Source organism: Gadus macrocephalus, chromosome 18, assembly GCF_031168955.1.
Source record: "Gadus macrocephalus chromosome 18, ASM3116895v1".
NCBI classification, from domain to species: domain Eukaryota; kingdom Metazoa; phylum Chordata; class Actinopteri; order Gadiformes; family Gadidae; genus Gadus; species Gadus macrocephalus.
The window spans coordinates 7,096,605-7,110,307 of record NC_082399.1 but is presented as its reverse complement, the minus strand read 5'-3'; the positions used below and the strand labels follow the sequence as shown (position 1 = coordinate 7,110,307).

The window sequence follows — 13,703 nt, the reverse complement described above, 5'->3', positions numbered from 1 at the left end:
AGGGAAACTTTTGGAAATTGGAGTGCGGGAAGGTTCAAATTGATCCAGGCTTTGTTCTTCACCTTTTCCTTCCCGTGACCTGTCCGGCTCTCCTGGCCAGTCATGTAGGGCTGGCCTCACTGGGTGGCTGCTTTCTGCTACTTTCCTTCCCCGCTGCGTTAACCACAGCTGCACAAACGGCCGTGAATCAGGCCTTCCGCGAGTCATGAATGGGTTTTGGGTTACTTATTATTTGGGTTATGCAGTCAGAAAAGCGGTCTGTACATGTGTGTTACTGTATCAGAGGAAAAGGTGGATGTGAGTGTTGTCCCAGTCAGGGAATCCTGTCTGGAGGACCCACAGGTTTGAGAGAGAGAGACACACGCATTACGAACGAAAACCTTGCATCAAGAACAATAAACAAAAGTATCTCCAAGCTTTCCCAGCATCCCCCACTGGGCTACTAGACATTTGGCTTTCTTTGTTTTTTATGACCCTCCGTCGGGATTTCACAAGGCTGTGTGTGTGTGTGTGTGTGTGTGTGTGTGTGTGTGTGTGTGTGTGTGTCAGAAAGAGACACTGCAGGAAATACCTTATCCCACCACATTATCCCATCTACGTCTAACATACTGTTAGACGTAGAACAATCTGTTAGCCATGGAACATAATGTTGGGACCGACCTGTTAAAGCTCCAAAAATAGCCCTTAATTATAAGTGACCAAAGATCTGAATAAACCCCAGTGGTGGTTGACCCGATTCTCAGTCTGCTCTTCATTTTACAAGGACATCAGGGGTTAGTTATTTTCTGTGGAAACTCTTGTGCTTTCGATGTCTGGTGTTGCAAGACCTGCAATCCATGGCAGCAGAATATAACAACTCTGTATATTCACAGTTTCTTAACCTGTTACTGCTGTGAGACTCTGGCATGATCAGGCTATAAAACTAGTTGGGACCTTGCTGTCTTGCAAAACAAGTCTGAAGATGACGTTAATCTTTAACATGAGGTTCAGATGCGGTTTTGTGAATGAGCCAGATTCCTTGTAAGATTACAGCCCCCTACATGGGCCCTGCATTCCATACAATGCAACTCACACGCCCATATATGGCTGACAGCTGTTTACATCTTAGTTTGTGTGTATTAATTGTGACCAAAAACACAAACCATAAAACCCTTTCTTATTTTCCTTTAAAAGTGCTCCAATGAAATACAACTTTGCTCTACAAGAAAGGGGAAATAAGGCCATGGCTGAGGTTTTGCCTCTTTTTTTTTTTTTTTCTAAGAGACAAACACGCATTTCTCCTCTTCCAATTCTTAAAACATGATCGTGTTTTCAGATAATTTTCCATTTAGTAAACTGGTCTAGACCACGGTTGTTTGTTGTGCACGTGGAGAAAATAGAGATCTCAGTTCAGAGGGAGCTTTGTATTCCACAGTGGAACACATCGTCTAGCATTTAACCTCTGCTGGCCTGAGCATCACAACAGACCATAGAAGATCCACACTGCTGAGTGACATAAGACTGCGTCTTCATTTAAGTACCAGACAACATCATGTCTGTTTTCCATTTTAAAAAATGAAAGAAAACGCAAACTCTGCCCTCCGGCGTGACTTTTTATTTTTATTGAGTTTATTTTAACCTATAAAACCCCACTTTTGTCCCAAACCACTAACCCATTGTCTGTATTGTCTGTGGGACAATATAACCCTATACGTTGTGCCCATGTTGATAATGAAGAACTCCTGCTATTTCTGCACGAGTCTGTGGTTGAGCAGACAAGCGGGATGCTGACTCACTGTGCCTGCTTCCCAGTCTGTTTCCTTGACTCACTCGAAAGACGCCTGTAAATAAGGACTCCGCTTGGCCACGTCTTCAGTGAGCTGTTTGGTGAGATAGAGCTATACCGAGGGAAGCCAATGCGTCCTAACAGCAGGAAAAACGCTTAGACGTTGTAAGAGATATCGTCTTTTATTTCCATTGCAAAATGTTTCACTTCAGTTGAATTTATGCAGTAATACAAAAAAACATTGGCGCACGAGATACTCCTCTCGCTTGTGCTCAGTTGAGTTAAGGCACATCATTGTCTATCCATCTATCTTTGTGTGCTGTCCTTATTTGGACAGCTGTTATGTGAAAAAAGGATTTGAAAAGGATAAGGATGTGGATCACTGTTTAGCGGGCTACAAAGAGAAATGTAAAACTGCTGATGTGATCCCTGTGCAGCCCATCAGCTCATCCCACGGTGGGGACTCTTTGAGACCATCGGGTTGTTGTAATCATTAGCAGTGGCTGTACTCGAGACACAAGGTTGCGTTCATACACCTTCTCGCCTCATCGGGAGATATGAAACAATAACGATTACATTTGACATTGGTGTATGCAATAGAAATTGATCAACGTTTCAAGGAGCCTCAGATCTATTTCTCCCAGCAGATGAAGAGCTGGTTCTGTTTTCACAAGCAGTACTGTTTATATCGACTTCTACTTCATCTCATGTGTTTACATTACGGGTTGCAAAACTGTAATGAGAAGAAACTGTTTATGCAGTGAAGTACACACTGGAACACTGGCTGTTCCACCCTTTGATATGCACTTAACACTATATACTCCCACTGGAAAGGTATGAAGCAAAGGAATGCAGAATACTGGATGAAGGCTTAAACATGTGAAGTGTTACTGGCCAACCCTGAATGTAACACATCATTCAATTTCGATTTGATTTTTTTTTTACTTAATACTGACTCTTTTGTACAAAACACACATGTACAAACTGGTGATTTACAAAGAAATCAGAGCTCCTTTGAGACTAACAAAAAAACATATGAGAAAATGCACTTTTACGATTTATCAATGAGTCAACTTTATAACACGACTGAAGCAGTGCTAAAGTGCTCCTCGTGTAAATCGTTTTTCCCGTGTCTCGCACGTCCGGCACTTTGCCGAGGTGTACAAAGATTCTCAAGTGTTTCAAGTGTGGTTGTTTTACCCCGTAAATACATTAATTTTCTCATCCGTATGGACGTACATACATGAGGCATATAAACACACTGCTCTATTGTGGAGCATCTGCCAATAACACTGAAGTGACTGTACTGGAAGCTCTATGGTCCTTCTCAGGCGTGGAGCTCATGATCATTATACTCCACAGACCAATAGGCCGCTGGCTGCCAGAACACGGATGATTTGGTTCATCAGGTTTGTCTAGTTGCCACCAAGTCATGGAGGCATAGTTGCAACACAAGTAGAGATGGGAATGCTTTAAAGGTTACGGCAAAATAATTAATTATTTCATGAGAAAAGTGAAAAAAAACGCCGGTACCATTGAGTTTTAGGAAGTGTAGAAGCACGTCTGCAGAAGCAAGGAGTAGATTTCGTAAGGCACAGACTGCCGTTTGAACCAAATGAGCAGAAAAAATAACATGTATGAAAGAGTCTCCTTTCTCATTAAAAAAAGGTGCATAATAAAGACGGCTCTTCAAAAGGAACTTTCTTCTCCTCCTCTTAACTAAATAAGCAAATCAGTCTTCGATCATTAAATGGGTTCCACAATGTTTGTATAAGCGCAAGTCATACAAGACTTATGTTGACTTCCTGTTGTTGCTGCTCACAGGAAGCTCTTCTTCAGAACCCTGGGTCCTGCCAATTGTCCGCCTTTGCCTTGAAGCCTTTCTGGGCCAGCAGGAGAGGCTGTACAACACACTCTATAAGGGGGTTAAATACATGAAACCGTGCAGAGTAGCAGCATCACTCACTGAGATGAAGACACACCTCTGTGGACATTCATGTCTTGAAAGAGGATGGCTTCACTGGAGGTATGGGGGAAGCACTGCTGGATTTGACTGGACGGACGGGAGATGGACTGGGCTTGACTGGGGGGAGTGGTGGAGGGTTTGACCGGATCATAGAAGGACTGGGCTTCGTAGAAGGGACTGGTGGTGGATTGGACCGGACCAGAGAAGGACTGGGTTTGACTGGGGGGACTGGGGGTGGAGGGTTGGACCGGACCAGAGAAGGACTGCAGTGGACTTGGTGAACTAGTCGTGGACTGGAAATGACTGGACGGTATATAGAAGGAGTAGGCTTTGCTGACGGGGTCGGTGGGGGGCTGGGCTTGGCTGAGGAGACCCGTGATGAACTGGACAATACCGGAGAAGGGCTGGACTTTATTGAGTGATCAGGAGAAGGGCTGTACTTCTCCGAGATCATCACTGGTGGCGCAATCGTTTTGGACGGTAAACAGTGTGAAGGAGTTCAAAAGGTCAGGTTTGTATAATACAATTGAACACACAATGGCGTCTTTGTTGAAATAGACAGGCTCCACTTTAGCTTTTCTTGGTATGGGACCACTTTTTCCCCCAGAAATGAGATAAAGAGATTAAGAAGATTACTGCTGTGTTTCTCTTTGGTTCAGTGACTCACCTGCTTGCTATTCAAGGGCGGTGGGGATCTACAAGGAGGTTCTGTTTTCAGCTGCGAAAAGATAAACATTCCTTTTCCAGTTCCATTTCATTGAGCAAACATGATTAAAAACAGATACCACAGACACATTGCATCAACAAGTAAACTGTGACAAATGATGAAGAGAGACGACAACATACCGACTCAGATTGAGCAGCGTTCGACTCTGTTGATTTCTGTGGCGGCTGAGAAAGGGAAAGAACAATGTCGTAAAAACAATTCTGTTCCCCATTGTTAAACTGTTAACACATGTCTATGGTTAACGCCATTGTCTGGCAATACAAACATTGTATTTATTAGTACTATCAACTACTTGTACAAACTATGGTTAGCTGTACCTGTGGGGCAGGCCGGCAGGGCACCCCGCTCACAAACAGAGGGGTGCAGGCGTGTGTGGCCGTGCTGTCCATGAAGGTAGGCGCGCTGATCTGCAGTTTGCCATTAGAGACCTGCTCCTGGAACATGGGGTTCAGCTTCCCCGGAGTGTAGTGGACCTTCCTGCGAACACGGACATACCGAGCGTTAAGGCCGGGCCATGTGGACAAATGTAGTATTGTGGTAATACTATGCTTATGAATTCAAAATACTATTATACCCATTTGTTACGTTGAAGTATGTTATGTGTGTTATTAAATGTATTGTACATCTATTACTTTAAATGTATATCTCTTATGAATTAAGACTGGGTTTCACAATAAATGGATCTCAAAGGGTTACAAAACCTTGACTCAAGAACAATAAACAAAAGTATTCCCAAGCTTTTCCAAACATCCCCCACTGGAGAACTAAAGATTTGTCGGTTGTGATTTCACAAGCCTTTGTGTTTGTGTGTGTGTGTGTGTGTGTGTGTGTGTGTGTGTGTGTGTGTGTGTGTGTGTGTGTGTGTGTGTGTGTGTGTATGTGTGTATGTGTGTATGTGTGTGTGTGTGTGTGTGTGTGTGTGTGTGTGTGTGTGTGTGTGTGAGTCTCCGTGCATGCTCACACTTACCTTTTGGAAGGATAGTTCTCCTTCCTGCGCTTCTTACAGCACATCAGTCCTATCGCCACGGCGATGAATACCAAGAGAATGACCAGCGCTGAAACCACACCAGCGATCAACGCGCTTTGGTCTGGGGAACCACAGAAACCAACAGTTACCAACAGTTAGTTAGTTGTGGTCTCTGCTATCAACTCTGGCTAACTGTCATGTCTTTGTCATTGGTTTTATTTTTAGGGATTATTTTCTGTACATGGATAGAAAAGTGAAAGTCCATTTCCCAGTTCCTTGTGGCGGTTCAGGTAGAAGGAGGAAAGGTTGCTCTCTCCAGTTTAACCAATAGGGTTTCTGTAGGTTCAACCCCTGGGATTGACTCATCGTTATTCTTTTAATTAATGTCGTTCTAACTCTTTAAGTAGAGTAGGGGCCAAGACACTTTTATTACTCACTACCTATTATTCTCCTCTTAGCAAACGGAATGTTTGTTTTGGAAGCAAGTACATTTCTACAAGCTCCTGTCCTCCGCTGTCAATCAGTCCACATACGACATGCAGTAGGCCCGCTGCAGAGCTAGGGGGAGGGTCTCTACCTTGGTGCTGGTCGACGTACTGCTCTTCGCAGTAAGGAGGCGCCCAGCCCGGATCACAGTGGCACTGCTTCTTGTGGTTACACACCTGGAGGTGGAAAAAAGAAAGAAAATCAGCTCTGTCTGTCTGTCTGAGTCAGGCTGTCTGTGTCTGTCGCTCTGTGTCTGTCTGTCTGTCTGAGTCATTATCTGAGTCTGTCAGTCTTTCTGTCTGTGTCAGTCTGTCTGTCTGTGTCTTGTGTTTTCTCTCTCTCTCTCTCTCTCTCTCTCTCTCTCTCTCTCTCTCTCTCTCTCTCTCTTGCCTGATGCTTACCCCTCTGTTGTTGCACTTCCTAGAGCAATCGTCCTTGAGTCCGTACACCGACGTGTCCACACATTGGTTGTTGATGCAGACCTGTGGGAGAGACGAGACCGAGATGAGTCACATTGTGTTTGCGGGGGGTGGATCATGAGCCACCATCTCACTATGATGGAAGACTAGCCTCAGCCCCCCTCTGCGTTACCTTATTGTGTCCACATCTGCTCCCGGCAGGCACCATGTCCAGGTGCCTGCTCCCCTCGTCGTCCACCACCACCAGGCACGGGGCCTTGCCCGGCCTGGTGAACACCGCCTTTTTCCCCGTGATGGAGTCCCCGCTTCCCTCGCAGAAGATGGAGCCGCACATTACATTGCTGAAAGTGGGAAGAAGTATACAAGCGTCAGGTTTATGTCGTCCTGCGCATGCGTGACCGGACCATAAGTCCCACGAAGGTCACACAGGGCAGGGCGTGATCGGGAGCAAGCGGTGAGAGATTACGTACTTGGGGGTGCAGGGGATGTAGCCGTATCTGTTCCTCCCACAGTGGGCCTCATCCTGCCCTTTCCTGTTCAGGTCGAAGCAGCCCTCTGATCCCACCGTGGCAGCTATGACCGGGACAGATGGGACGGAGACACGGTGTGTTACACAGGATATTGGGCCCGGGCCGCATGGTGAAAGATAAAATCCTATTGCGATGGTGAGGATAGCTATTGTATGATTCACTATTAGTAGGATTGCACTTTTTTGTGCTACATCTTTCATTTGTTGGGGTCTGTACCAAATGTTTTCTTACATCCAGAGAAAAATGTACGTTGCTCAGGGCATCTCTGCAGCTCTGCAGTACTTCATTTATAATGGGGTTGGAAATGAACATTTACAGACTTCACCCGTATCAAAGAATTGCAGCTACTGAGATTCAGGCATTGCAATTGGCCATTTAAAAATGTCTATAATTTTTTATTTCACTGTTCGGTCCTACAGGATATGATAGCAGATTTGATCCAAAATGAAAGGCACCTCTTTAGATATTTCACGCTGCAGTAACAGTAAAAAAAATGTTTTCGCTTGATTTATGAAAACAAAAATTATGACATCCTCTAAATTCTCCAGCATGTTTTTCAACCGCTGTGTTCCCCAAGCAACAGAGTATCTAGTTTTCTGCTCTTGTCAATAACAAAACACAAAAAGTTTTGTAACAGGCGGCACAAACTCATGCTTAGTCATGAGACAATCCATTTTTCCGTCATTTCACTCAGAGTGTAAAACGTCACGACCGGCGGCCATTCCAGTAAACTACCAGTAACAACACCTCAGCAATCAACCTCAACGGGTTCGTCTGGCTCCAAGGCATCAAGGCCTGAGGGTACCTGTTCCGAACAGCCTCCAGCAGTGGTGGCTGTGAGTGGGGCACTGGCCGTCGTGGCAGAAGCCGCGGTCTTGGTTCTGGCAGGGCTTCCCGTTCATCACGAAACTGTCCTCGGGGCACTTCTCCGACAGGCCGGTGCAGTACTCGGGTAGGTCGCACTCCCCGGCCGCCCCCCTACACACGCTGGCCACCTCTTTAAACTAGGATGGGGTTGAGGGAGAGAAGAGCAAAGGCGTTACGTAACGCTAACTAAGCGCTATGTACTGCCCGTATAATTGGTACCGACTCAGCTCCTGGGCTAGTAATAGCATTATACCGTAGCGGCTTTCGGGAGGAATTGTAACGCCAGCAATAGCGATTGGCCAGAGTGAAAGACTGCACTGTCGACACTTTTTGTCAACACATCTCATGAACGGACTGAACTCTGTTTGTGGCCCACTACATGTGAAAACATGTGTTTCTGTGTGAGGGATGGGTCCAGGTAGTGGGAAACAGGGGTGGGGCATGGTACCTGGCAGCTGTTGGTACAGCATTCTCCATGAGCACACTGGGAGCCCATGGCCAGACGACACGTCGTTGCGTCGCAGCAAGGATTCCTGCACTCCTGGAGGACGAGAAAACAAACTTGTGTGAGCAGGGTTGTGCATCTGTGTCCCAGTGTTACACGTCTGGTTAAATAAAAGATGACCCCCCCCCCCCCCCCCCCCCCCCCACCGAAGGTGTCAGCGGCCACACACTCATCGTTAGTTGCCTAGATTTCCGAAACCAAAACACAAGCATTTTAACCAAAGAGGATACGCAACATTGGGGGAAGGGGTCCTCCTTTAGCATGACCTCATCTTCCCCTGCCCGTCTCATCCATTCCATCGATAACAATACACATCATACCCACCCTGACAGAGATAATGGCACGTATTCATGACTGAGGAGTATATTTAACTAGGCAGAGTCTTTGTTTGACCACTATTACCTCTGCGGTGCCACAGTCGCAGTCCTCGCCCGCGTCCAGTATGGCGTTCCCGCAGCGCGGGCCGATGACGATGGTGTCGGCGCCGGTGGGACTGGACAGGCAGTTGGGCTGGGCTCTCTCCAGGAACTCGGCGAGCTGCACCTCGCTGCAGCTGCTGAAGAACTCGGGGAAGGCCAGGGATCCTTTTCTGTGAGGATCACACACATATGCACGCACGCACACGCAAGCACACACACACACGCACACACACAGATACGCATGCACGCACACACCAACACACACACACATAAACAAACAAACAAACGTTAAGAGTGATATAATGGAATGTTTTTTGTGTTTTGGAAACAGTGTGCATCATGATTCAACTTCTTTGCTGTTAATGGTTTACTGTATAGATCTGAGGGGACAGATAACATGAGCGAACAGGAGCGCATTGCTCTGAACCTGTTTCTCGTTCTGCAGAGAGGCAGAGAGCCTCACCTGAGCTTGTCGGCCATGACACAGGTGCCACCGATGAGCGACGATGTGCACTCACACTCCGGTGAGTCGTGGGAAAGGCCAAAGTTATGACCCATCTCATGGGCAATGGTGGACGCCAGGCCAATTAGGTTGTCATGGTGATCCTGGGAAACCAAAAAGAGGTTGTTGTTTTTTTTCTTGCAAAGAGTATTACAAAAGTAATGCCGTAACGCCTATTTTGTTTGCAACGTTTGCCTTGGTTGTTGCGTAATACCTGATTGACCCCGCCTGAATTTCCCGTACACATGGCAAACTTGTTTGCCAAACCGACGGTGTCGCCTTCAAAATCGACGCCACTGTAAAGAAGAGTTTAAAGTTTGCATTGAGGTCCATGAGACCAGTACCATAATATTGACACGATGGAGTATTGACCACAGAGAAGATGGTTCGAAGAAAACTCACGTGACAAACTGGGCGTTGTCATGTGGTGTCCTCTTCAGAAGGTCGGTTTGGCGCCACAGAAGGAACCGGTCCAGGGTGGTCTCTGAGTTGGGGTCTAGGTCGATGTAGTTCCTGTGGTTCCATATCTCCAGGCCCACCAGCACAATTCGAATGCCTAGCGTTCGGTACAACTTCAGAGCGAGAGAGAGAGAGAGAGAGAGAGAGAGAGAGAGAGAGAATGATTGAAATACACTTCAGTGAAGCTGTTGGATCAGAATAATGGAATACATCCAACAAAACGTCAACAGATAAAAAACGAATCATAGAAACCGTTTCTTCATGAATAAGCCAGATGTGATTCATGAGTAATTACCTTGTCAATGTGATTTACGGCTCCTAAAACCCGGGCTCTTGTCTGGCTTCCAAATATAATATACTAATTTCAGGAAAGGAAAGATGATAAACATCATCATTCGATCAAATCATACATCATAGCTTTTTGGAGTTTAGTGTGTTGAATTGTGTTTAAAGATTCAGGGATTCAAGGTCGGGTTGGATTACCTCTGCGTTGTCAACGACAACGATCAACTCCACAAACCGCAGGGAGCTGGGAGTTTGATCTCTTTTCTAAACGGACACAGAAAGACATTGCTCTGTTTGACTACATTTGGTTGAAGATTTGTTCACTTCCCCTTGATGCTATTCACCTGAAAGTTAAACCTAGCATCATTATGCTAATAAAGCATGCTAAGTTAATAATGCTGATGATAATAGTGAATGCTGATAATTTGCTCAAAAGCAAAGCAAAAAACAAAGATTAGAATTGTTACCCAGGATTTGGACTTGAAGAGACCTGATAGCCTTGGTCCCAGGTCATGGTCCGTCTCATAATCCTCTGAGCTGCTGGGAGAGGATCTGGATCCAGGACTACTACTACCACTACTACTACGACTACTACTACTACTACTACTACTACTACTACTACTACTACTACTACCACTACTGCTACTACTACTACTACTACTACTACTACTGCTACTACTACCACTACTACTACTACTACTACTACTACTACTGCTACTGCTGCTACTGCTGCCACTGCTGACTCTGAGGTGCTCGGGTCGGTACACGGCGTGATCCCCATCTTCAGTGCCTCCCAGGGGCTCGATGAAATACACCTGCTGCCTGGCCCTTATGAAGCCCCTACACACACACACACACACACACACACACACACACACACACACACACACACACACACACACACACACATATATACACACACACACACACACACACACACACACACACACACACACACACACACACACACATATATACACACACACACACACACACACACACACACACACACACACACACACACACACACACACACACATATACACACACACACACATACACACACACACACACACACACACACACACACACACACACACACACACACACACACACACACACACACACACACACACACACAGTGTCAGTGTCAGTGAGTCATGGTAGCGACCTCATACCAACGTCACAGAGCTCACAGTGACATTGAACAACCTTAAAGATGGTGCTGAATATTAAAGTAAATCATAGAAGAGGTACACTGACGTAGGCAGATGCAGTATGTGATTCATACATACTTAATGCCCTGGCAGATGTCCACACTGACTGATGAGTGCATCATGCCTTCGATGTGGCCCTGGTAATAGCAGTGGTCCTAGGGAAGAAGCATTAGAAAAATGTTTACGATTATCGGTTTCTCTACGAACACGGTAAAGGCTAATCAAGGGAGACGTCTTTTATATCAAAAGATTATGTAGGACATTTGATATTCTCACCTGACTGCCTGGGGTCGTAACACGACTTCCATCTTCCAGATAATTTGTTTCAGTGTAATTTCTACCAAGGAGATGGCTGCAAGCGAAACAATGATGTTGTATTGTGTTAGTGTAGCCGTGGCTTTCATATGCATGTTTGTGTGATAACGTGTATGTGTTTGCTCTGTGCACCATTATCATTTATATTAAAATATCTAGTGGAATACAAAGATTATCACCTATTTTTTTCGAGATGAATTGTGTGGTTCCTTCCATCAATGGTCCATTCATATCCTAGCACATCAGGGTAGAGCTGGAAACAAAATAAGTAGCATTTTGTTCAAACAAAAAATGTGAGTCCTGATTAAAAAAAGAAAAACTCCACCAAAAGACAGATTTTAAATGATATATATTTATTTGTGCTTACATGACCACTACTTTCTTATTAATATTAATATAAGTTGTAATGTTAGCCCACCTTATCTGTAAAGAGACTCCGCTTTCCTCTGGTGTGCAGCCTTTGAGGAACCATAACATCATAACGCTCCACATGTGACAGTATTCGTGTGCACTCTACAAGAGAGACTTGACATGCAACAATTAAAACAGATTTGTCAGTTTCATTCCAAATGATACATTGATCAAAGTTTTTTTTTTTTTTGAAGTTTTACCAATGGTAGGTTTTATCATAAAGATAAAGTAATCGACCTATAATCGCGCCGGGATGTCTTTCTTACCCGTTGTAATCCATAGTAAAAATGCCCTGTTCTCCTTCATGGTCCGTCCTCTTGCCCACCAACACTATTATTCGGACATCTAAGTCGGTCAGTGGTCCAGCACCAATAGATAGATAAGACGCAATAAAATACACTTCCAGTTAACCCCGCCTGTTAACTGCCAACTTGCGACGACTCAATGCGTAAGAGGAACACCCTTTTTTATCGTGGTCCCACATGACGCCGGAAAGACCCGATATGGACATCCCTTCAGGGGTATTAAAATAGTCACATTCTTGGCATTACGGTAATTCAGTGTTGTTAAGTCGGTATCTGCGGAATAAACAAACGTTATCCGCGCTGGGTGGCATCGATGGTCGTGTGTAGATATCGTCCTTGCTGGCCATCCAAGAAAACGACCGCATAGATCGAGGTTGAATTAAATAATTAATGTAGAGCTATTAAAAAAACAGTACCTCCTATAAAAGGTAGGCTACGCAACTTTTGTATCTGCTCCGGACGAGATCGTATTCACCGACATGTTTTGAGATTTCAAAGTGAATCAGATATATTTTGCAAATTCAGTCCATTTAAAATAATAGCGACACGGAATAAAATGCGTTACAAACCAAATGTTTTGTGACCCGCAGGCCTGTTGGAACCCCAACGTTGCATAACCAGTCAATTTAATGAGCTCCAAATAATCTAACACAAAAATTAACTATGCATTTCTTCATAACACATTCATATTGTATGGATTTTGCGCACAACATTTTTCTAATTAATCATGATTTGAATATGTAAAAAGAAAATGCACGCCTTTTGTAATGGACATTTAAATATGGTTAAATCAGGTAGTTGTTCTTTTTGCTGTAGGCTCAAGTAATACAGCTGTGATTGTTTCTCATCATGTTAATGGTACAAATGAAGACACACATAGCATAGCATTGCAACCCTTTAACACAGGATCAAAGATCTAACCATGCTTGAGATTGTCAACTACACCAGTTAAAACTTTCTCCGTCAAAAACTGCAGCAGAGCTACTGCCTGTACGTTTCGATTCCAAACTGCCTATAGCCATCCTGAAAGACACTGTTCATATTCACAGCAGCCTAGGCTCTAAAATCATTCCGTTTTCAATTCATTACACAGGAGTAAATCTTATTTTTATTTTGTTTTTCTGGTAGGTACAATAAATTACCCATAAGGAGTGTCATATGTTACATTTTCAGAAAGTAAAGCAGATATCCTTTAATATTCCTGGTCCTTTACATATTTAATAACAGGACATTTCCTTCCAATACATTCTATACAACAACACTGAAACAACAGTCTGTAAAAAGGGGATGCAACGGTTGCCATGTTTATGTGAACTCTGATTGCTATTGTAGCCTTGATGAACAGGGCGGTGGAGGGCGTGGAGGCGGACGCTTTAAGTACTTCTTGTCAAAAACATCGCATTAGGACACACAAACTCTACGCCGCCGCTTTCTGGCTCCTCTCGATGGCCATCCGCGAAAGGCGCTCTGTGTAGAAGCCGTTGAAATCCAGCCTGTGGAATCAAAGAGCAACGAATTCACTCATTCAACCGTACGACCGACAAAACATTGGAAGGTG

The 13,703-nt window shown here is 44.7% G+C and overlaps 2 protein-coding genes and 1 long non-coding RNA gene across 4 annotated transcripts in view; 1 reads left to right on the top strand and 2 right to left on the bottom strand.

Annotated features, from left to right (window-relative positions):
* Positions 1–1,928: 1,928 nt before the first annotated feature.
* Positions 1,929–12,333, bottom strand: adam8b (ADAM metallopeptidase domain 8b). The gene is made up of 22 exons (XM_060036037.1): positions 12,107–12,333; positions 11,848–11,954; positions 11,609–11,682; positions 11,391–11,466; positions 11,193–11,269; positions 10,365–10,737; positions 10,096–10,161; positions 9,908–9,970; positions 9,556–9,725; positions 9,368–9,449; positions 9,115–9,257; positions 8,635–8,821; positions 8,176–8,268; positions 7,666–7,864; positions 6,801–6,903; positions 6,503–6,671; positions 6,313–6,393; positions 6,003–6,087; positions 5,426–5,546; positions 4,776–4,935; positions 4,578–4,622; positions 1,929–4,449 (listed from the first exon to the last, which is right to left on the bottom strand). The coding sequence occupies exons 1-22, from the start codon at positions 12,144–12,146 to the stop codon at positions 4,387–4,389; spliced, it is 2,577 nt and encodes an 858-aa protein (XP_059892020.1). The 5' UTR covers positions 12,147–12,333; the 3' UTR covers positions 1,929–4,386.
* Positions 12,326–13,703, top strand: part of LOC132446008 (uncharacterized) — a 2,353-nt gene continuing 975 nt past the window's right edge. The window contains exon 1 of the long non-coding RNA XR_009522760.1: positions 12,326–12,573. This is a non-coding gene — a long non-coding RNA (uncharacterized LOC132446008). The remainder of the gene's footprint in view (positions 12,574–13,703) is intronic.
* The window catches only part of tubgcp2 (tubulin gamma complex component 2), an 8,328-nt gene continuing 7,868 nt past the window's right edge, over positions 13,244–13,703 (bottom strand). For both annotated transcript variants that reach the window (XM_060036036.1, XM_060036035.1), the window contains exon 18: positions 13,244–13,638. In XM_060036036.1, the coding sequence (XP_059892019.1) occupies positions 13,563–13,638 (76 nt within the window). In that variant the 3' untranslated portion in view covers positions 13,244–13,562. The remainder of the gene's footprint in view (positions 13,639–13,703) is intronic.